The sequence below is a fragment of the Epargyreus clarus genome, unplaced genomic scaffold (assembly GCF_041222505.1).
Source record: "Epargyreus clarus isolate Ecla_fem2 unplaced genomic scaffold, WU_Ecla_fem_2.2 ptg000035l, whole genome shotgun sequence".
NCBI classification, from domain to species: Eukaryota; Metazoa; Arthropoda; class Insecta; order Lepidoptera; family Hesperiidae; genus Epargyreus; species Epargyreus clarus.
Window position 1 is genome coordinate 10,694,174 of NW_027332240.1, and position 8,637 is coordinate 10,702,810.

General features: G+C 35.0%; 1 protein-coding gene across 1 annotated transcript in view; it reads right to left on the bottom strand.

Annotated features, from left to right (window-relative positions):
- The window catches only part of LOC140756594 (inactive dipeptidyl peptidase 10), a 183,472-nt gene extending 175,054 nt beyond the window's left edge, over window positions 1-8,418 (bottom strand). The window contains exon 1 of the mRNA XM_073092123.1: window positions 8,016-8,418. Within this exon, the coding sequence (XP_072948224.1) occupies window positions 8,016-8,285 (270 nt within the window). The 5' untranslated portion in view covers window positions 8,286-8,418. The remainder of the gene's footprint in view (window positions 1-8,015) is intronic.
- Between the last annotated feature and the right edge of the window lie 219 nt (window positions 8,419-8,637).

The window sequence follows — 8,637 nt, forward strand, 5'->3', positions numbered from 1 at the left end:
AATTTTTCACAAATAACCTACGCCGCTTAAAAACGAAGAAAATCTCTAAGAATCCACAATTTGTGCGTAATTGGGGATTTTCAGCGGAATTTCGTGATTACCAAACTTCTTTCGAGGCTTTCTTTATTTACATTATGCTAATATTTTTTGAAAGAAACTCTAACAACAGCAATTAGGATAAATTTGGATAGATAACCGCACGGGATAAAGTATTGCGTATAAAATAACATTTTAGGACTAATTTTTATTTTTTTGGTTTCGAAGTTAATCTGTAGTGTAATTTATATAGAAATAGACTAAAATGTTCAGTAACAACCATTTTATTTTCTTTTTTGATAAACTTTATGTTTTTTTTAGTTGGTAGTACGGTTAGTGCTTCGACCAAATTTGAACTTTCTAGCAGTTTCAACCGAATGCACTAGGCTATGTATATATTTAATTTATCTGTTCTTTTTTTAGGAAAACACAATTGACATAACTGTAATAATTGATATTAATTACAAGTTAAAAGTACGCAAAATATAAAATTAATCAGTGATTGAATATTAATGATTTCTTATACCAATGTCCAATATAATTATCAGTCAAATGCAAAAAATATGTAATCAAATAATTAAAACAGAGTTACGATAAAATTAAAATTTACGTCATTTTCATCTCTCTATCTTCGTCGAGACTAAGGCTTTTGGCCAGTACCTAAAATAATTCTCTACCGACGTAAACAAGAAATCTAATATCCTCGAAGACATTAGACGAAGCTTATCTTGTTATTCCTAGCCCGTTGAGCTGCTGTTTGGTGGTAAATATACTTACCACAATGCCTAGCATTATGTCCAGAATCAGATTTGGCCAAACTTCCAGCTTGTGTACTGTAGTATCTTTACTAATATTATAAGTGTAAAGTTAGTTTGTCTGTTTGCTACTCTGCGATTGTCACGTTGCCAGGGGTTCAGAAAACGAGGTAAAGTACTTTTTATCCCGAAGAAAAGTGCCATACCTGAGGGATAGATAAAACACTGATCGCGAGCGAAGCCGCACGCAACAACTACTAGACTATAATGTTTTTCTCCTAACATAACCAAATATGTATCTTGTTCTGTTTGTTCATAACTTATATAATCCAATATGTTTATTAGTATGACAAAATATTATATAAAACTCGTTAATCAAAGTTGTTTACTTGCAATTAAACTTTTGAAGGGCTGAACCGGGCATAAATTTTCATTTTCAGGTAAATATTACTTTGTAGGGAGTGAGTGAGTTATCGAATATAACAATACGTAAACTAAATGTTATCGTCGTTAATACGAAGCTTGAATATTAACGATATTGCATTTTTATATTAGTACTTTAAAATAATAAGTCACTCATTTGATTACTACAGTTCAAACATAGATGCAGTGGGGATGATATCATGGCGACGCTCGAGTTAACAGAGAGCGACATTCTGGTCGGAGACTTCAGCAATAACAATTTAATAACGGGAATAGTTATAATACCTCTAATCACTAGTGTGTACCTACTTACGTGTAATTGTAATATCGTTACTCTGTACCGTATATGTGACTATACTTATACATGACTACCTTCAAGGAGACTTCGATTACATAAACGAGTTTAATTTTGATTTTTATCTATCAGAATGATGTTAGAAGTCCTGAAGGGTGGACACATAGACATTTTTCATTTTTGACGTGACAACGTCTTAAATTAGGTTGCGGCTGGGAGTCACTTATGAAAAAGTGTAACGCCCGGTAACGTTACGATGAGTCACCGAACGAGAGAGAGGCCCGCCGAATGCCTTGCGTCTCTCTCCCACTCAACTATGATCGGTCTGCCGCGCGCGCAGCACTAGAGACTAAACAAAATATATTTCTATAGTTAAAATTTGTGCAATTCTTATTTTCATTCAATTCCTTGTTCCTATTGTGCAATTTAATTATATTCATATCAATAAATATTCTACCGAGAAAAAGACGTTGTCACGTAAAATCTTCGCCCGTAAAACCGACTTTACAGGCAACCATTTTTTACAGTAAGTCATCCAATATCTAAAGTTTCACATTAGGTCGTTAAAAATAACAACAAAATTTTAGAGTCCGGCGTAATTACAAAGAAAGGACTGAGAACAAAATAAGACCACGACAATAATAAGACTCGCGAAAGTTCCAGAAACTCCAATAAAGAAACCCGATCACAAGGAATTAAATTTCCGAACGATAACTTCTGTACCCCTACCATGAGTTTTCACGTTTTGACAAATATAACTGGTTTGGTATTTGTTTACTTATTTGCCCGTACAAATTCCAATCAGCACCCCTAGCGGATTGTATCAGAACTATAGTGTCAGTAACATAACATTAAATGTCTAAATTGACAAAATGGCGCTTTATGTTTTGTCTCTCTTTTTTGCGAACATGTGAGGTAGTCGTAAAGACTTGAACACTTACTTATTGTTACATTTACAGTCCACTAAGCAAACGGAACAGAATAATGGATTGAATAAACGTAACGTAAAATTGTGGGATGTTTTGAAAACTCATGGTAAGGGTACTGGGGACGATGGAAATTTCTTACAAGATCCTATTATCACTGACCAATATCACAATTTTTCTCCATTTTGTAAACTTGGAAAGCATTAAAAAGGTTTTTGTTAGTTGAAAATACAGAATTTCTTGTTTGTTTAAAGAGTTGACGTTTGATATATTGTAAAAATAAACATGCCGTACTAGCAGACTCTTCGAGTAAATACAAACTATTGAAGAAGAAAATTTTGAGGATAAATCTTTAAAATTTTACTTTTAAATATAGGATAATATGATGGAAATTTAATTTTGACCACACTAAAATACTGATGATAAATTTACAAAATTTTAGAGAGTAATATTTTTTCTATTAATGCAAATTTTGGTCAAGACCAAAAAAAAAACTAAGTACTATGGAATGGAATATAAATGCTAAAATTTTATTCTTGGTGGTAACATAAATTTTGTCCAATCCCATATTATACGAGTGAATCCCATAATATTATATAAGCAATAGCTGCCAAAAACTTACAAATTACAACATTAAATTCTTTAATCCAATAATGCTACTTACATTTTATGTGTGCCTAAAAACAGACAAACTCTTAGAAGATTAAATCTAGAAACGATAAATTTTGGAGACGAGGGTAATGTTTTAAGAGACACCATTATCAGTGACTAATCTGTAACACAAAGTTGGAGAATTGGGAACTGTGTTTAAAAGGGCCTACTGAGGGTGATGTGGTTTTATCGCTAAATGTCTGGGAATTATCGAAATTAAATGAATGCGACGTTATTGCTAAAATGATTTTTTTATCTTTTTTATATAATATAGGAGTAGCAGAAGAGCATGCAGTCCACTTGATGGTAAGTGCCTACTGCCGCCCATGGACATCTGTAATACCCCAGATAGGATTAAATATTCCTACCTGAGGTCGGCCACAGATGCGTCGCTCTTCTCGACTCTTAAGGACTAAGCTGGAACGCCTCGGAAAAGTATGACTCCCTTACCACACCCATCACATCCGAACACAGCAGCGCTTGACACTGCTGTTATGAATCAGAAATATATCTATCTTTTATGGTTCAGGAGAAATAGCCCTGTGACAGATAGCAAAGGTTTAGTAATAGGTTTCCGTAAGTAATAGGAACTCTGCGTTTGGCAGCGTCCCCTTCTAAAGTCGACAAATCAAGAATATGGCAGTTGTAGATGGGAGTAATAAAGGAATAGTTTGGAACAAGGGAGGTTGAGGAAAAACTGAAGATATACGATCTCTTTTAGATAAAAATACGGAGCATCAATACGGAGAGATGGAAGACCTTCTCAATGGGGAGAAATGAAATGGGATTTCGCAAAAAAATGAAAGTATTTGTATTCTACGACAAGCCACTGGAAACCCAACTTTTTATGGCATCAATTCACGGTTTTTATAATTACTTTTTCATTTTACAGTTTTGATAAAGTCCGCTAGGGGCGCTGATTGGAAATATAGGAAATACGTAAACAAATACATATATACAAACAAATACATACTTCGAAAAGGTAAATTTGCCTTACCACACATAAAACACTAGGTTATAATAAGCATAGTAGTGCCACCGCAAGCGACATACTTTTACTTTTGAGAGACATACTTTTCCGAGGCTTTCTAGCTTAGCTGACGTCAGGGGTAGCGGCGCATCTGTGGTCGACGTCGGGTAGAACCCTGATGTTTTCTGGGGTTAATTACAGATGTTCATAAGCGGCAGTAGGCACTGACCATCAGGTGGACTGCATAATCGTCTGTTACTTTAACATTATAAAAAAGCGAATTGTTTAGAATGAGTTTTTAGACCTTCGAGGCGTTTCAACTTAATCTTAAATGTGACTTCAGACACGATTCAAAGTCTATTTAAGGTTAGTTATAGATATCCATAGAAATTAATTAATGAATTTAATATAAGATGGACTTAAAATCAGATCACGTAGAAAAATGATTATCATGTACAAAACGTCTGTATGTAAGACTTTTTATAATGTACGTTTTTCATTGAATCTATAAAGACATTTTTCCGACCAATAGATAGGATTTTTCGTTTGTGTGTAGAACCCAAATCCAATATGTCAATGCCTTTAAGATAAGTTAATGTAATGGAGTCAGCAGAGGGTGTCCCATCTTTGTAAGCACAAACAGACATAATAATGTGTAGGTCTATCATTACTTATGTATATATATCGGGCGAATAATGTCGTCGTCGGCAACTTTAACTGTCCCACTGCTGGGCAAGTGTCTCCTCTTAGAGTGGGAGGGATTTAGTTCATAGTCCACCGCGCTGGACAAGTGCGAACTGGTTGCCTTCACATAACTTTGTTTTTTTTTTTTTATAAAACTGTCAGGTATGTAAGTGTCCTCACGACAGTTTCTTTCTCTCGTGTCACAATGTTAGTTACCGTACTCCTTCGAAACGGCTTTACCAATTTTCACCAAATTTTATATGCATATTCAGTAGGTCTAAGAATCGGCTACTATCTATTTGTCATACCCCTAAGTGATAAGGGATGTTTACCCTTAACATTTTTTTATTTATATGGCAACACTAAGTTTACCGGGTCAGCTAGTAGCAAATAAAAATTGACTTCTAATAGGCCGAGTTTCATTACGCTATCACTCCATATCCACGCCCAGCAATGGCACAGTGATGGGTTAATGATGATGCACATAACTTTGTAGAATCAAAGATATGTGAGATTTTAATTCAGAACCAGAATATAATTCGAAATTTCAAATTAGATGTGACTTGTGACTGCTGTTACAAGGCACAAATAGAAAAACGTCTACCATGAGTTTTTACGTTTGGACAAATATGACTGTTTTGGTATTTGTTTACGTATTTTCCCACACAAATACCAATCAACGCCCCTAGCGGATTGTATCTGAACTATACTGTCAGTAACGTAACATTAAATGTCTAAATTGACAAAATGGCGCTTTATGTTTTGTCTCTCTTTATTGGGAACATGTGAGGCAGACAAAAAGACTTGAGCACTTACTTATTGTTACGTTTACTCAGTCTACTGAAACAAACGGAACAGAATAATGGATTGTGTAAAACGTACCGTGAAGTTGTGGGATATTTCGGAAACTCATGGGAAGGGTACAGTTTTTACGATACAGCATTTATCACAAGTATTATCGATTAACATCAATATAACGGAAGTGTTTCCTACCCTCTATTGTTCCTTTCGACCAAGTTTCAACAAAGGCGGAAGACAAAGTTTATTAGAAAACAAACTTTGCGATATAAATTATTTTCAAGGAAAATATATTAGGGGTATGGAAATACTTATTTCTCTCTTATAATAACGCCAAGTACAGTACTGTTGATTGGTGGCTTGAAGGGTGGTAGGAGAAACATTTATATGAAGGTGGTGGAACCCTTTGTGGTTCGACACCGGCGGCACCACCGCCACACCTATTTCTGCCTAATAATTACATTGTTCTGGTTTGGAGGGTGTGGTAAGGGAGACTTATTTTTCCGAGGCGTTCCAGCTTAGTCCTCAGGGGTAGCGGTGCACGTGTGGCCGACCTCAGGTAGGAATATCTAATCCCATCTCGGGTTGATTATAGATGACCATGGGCGGCAGTAGCCACTTACCATCAGGTGGACTGCATGATCGTCTGCTACGCCTATATTATAAAAAAATGAAGCATTGCAACCTACTTAAGAATACAACTTTGAATGACTTCAGATAATCTTTTAATCCCATTGGCATTTGATAACCGATGTCAAATTGTCCATAAGCGACAATGACCACTTAAGATGACTCAAATTAAATAAAAACTCTTAGTGAGAATTAGAATACTTGTAATTAGAGTAGATTTTTAAAAAAATCATTCTTAAACGTCTATAACTAAATAACAACCGCTTTGCAAGAATCAAACTTTACGTTCAATAGTACGTAATTTACCATTTACGAGTAATACAATATTTTGCTTAAGTAACTTACAGTTAATAGTAGATGATCCACTCTAAGCCTCTGAATATTTATATGCACATATCAATTCTCTCAAAATTTGCAAACAGGTCTAGTTCACGCTCTAGCTAGACCTGTGTGGGTAGTGTATGTGCTCTAGCTCTCCTAAATTAATTAAACACTATAGCTCTATTGAAAGGCAAGCCATCCCACGCAGGGCTCACTGCGTCCCGGCGCGTCCCGACGTTATGACGTGGTTGTTATGACGTCACTATTCAATTTGGATGTTAATTAACCGTCTATTTCAGTAACAATATTATTTCTAAAATGTTCGAACAAAAAGTGATTGAGCATTTGTTAACTAAAAACATAGATAACTAAAGATTACTCACTCCTAACAAGAAAATGTACCCAGTTTTGAGAATTGAAATAGTTGCGTAAAAAAGTTTTGCCACGTCTCCGTGCTGAAATGTCCTTAAATTATTTGAAATAATTATTTATTTATTATGTAAATTACGCAGTATTAGCTATTTATTCGTAAATTTTCTCTAAAAATGTTTTTATTTGTCAAGAATTCAAAAAAAGAACTTACTAATAAGCCGTTTGTAGCTTCATTCAATTTCAAGGCGGCGAAGTATCTTTACTAATCTATGACTAAAAAAAATAAAAAAATGCGACTTTTTTTAATACGAGTATAAGAGTCCGCATGCAGTCCATCTGATACTAGGTGGCTGCTGCCGCCCATGGACATCTGTAATAAACCCCATATAATATTCTGTTCCTACATGAAGTCTGGCACAGATGCGCCGCTACCCCTGAGGACTAAGCTGGAATGCCTTCGAAAAGTATGTTCCCATTGCCTTCAAATTAGAACACAGCAGCACTTAACTTTGCTGTTATTATGCAGAAATAGGTGTGGCGGTGGTGCTGCCGCAGCAGAATCACAAAAGGTTCTACTTTCTTTAATAATTCTGAGCAAGTATTTTTTTTTATTAAAATCAAAGTTGTAACCCGTTAGAACATGTCTGGTTTATTTACGACAGAATTGATCACCCACAAAAAATCACTTTGCAATTTGCATACTTATTATGAACATCTCTCTGATAAAGCCATAATACCCGTAGAAGAAACATACATAGCTAATAAGCTCTTTGTGCAACTGCGACGAATCTAGGCAGGAAATCGATTTAATACTTCGGTGACTTTGCTTGCAGCTATTTAGAGATACTCGTACATATACGTTAGGATACAGTGATAGCCTAGTGGTTGAAAATCCGCCTTTCAATATTGGGGTCCCGGGGTTCAAACCCCAGTCAGGCATTTGATTTTTCAAAGTTATGTGCGTTAAAGAAATACGTAATATTATCCAAAATTTAAAAAAAAAAAATCGTTAAATGAATTCAAAAATTAACATTAACCAGTATTCAGGGAGACAAAGAAGAAAGAAGAGAAGGAGAAGATGAAGAAAATTACTATTAAGAAATCAAGAAGAAAAATTCTTCATAAAGATGTATGAAGAAGACATTTTGACTAACCTCTGGGTTTATCTGCGGTGGCATCACAATCTTCTTCTGCGGTGGAGACCGGAGCACCACGTTCTCATCCCTTATTATGATCTGGGGTTCCATCGCCAGCAGCTTCTTCTTACACTCCTGCATTTGGAGGCACTCTTTGTCCTTCCTCGAAAGAACTGACTCTGATGATGCATGCTTCGACGACCCCACTGAAGTATTCTTACTCGATAGCTTCAAACTGTCCATTGACGCCGTCATCTTTGAGCTCTCTTTACCATTTGACGACGCCATTTTTTTTTGTAATACTATAAAGTTGTCTTGTTTTTAATGAAATAATTTTGGGGTTTCCCAAGGACACTGTTTAGGTCCTGTATTGTTCTTTGTGGATTTTATATACATTTCTTATTTATATTCACAAAGTATTCCATCTCACGACAATAATTACAATAATAACACAATAAATAAAACTAAGTTACCAAGATATAAATTTATTGTATTTATGTTTTAATCGAATAAGACTAGAATTTTAATGTGGTTTTCAATTTATATGGTATTTTATGTACTAAAGTAAATGTTAAAGAGTTAAGGAATGCCTATGTTTTGATTGACGCATGTTAATGGAAAAATAGCGTGAAAGAACATT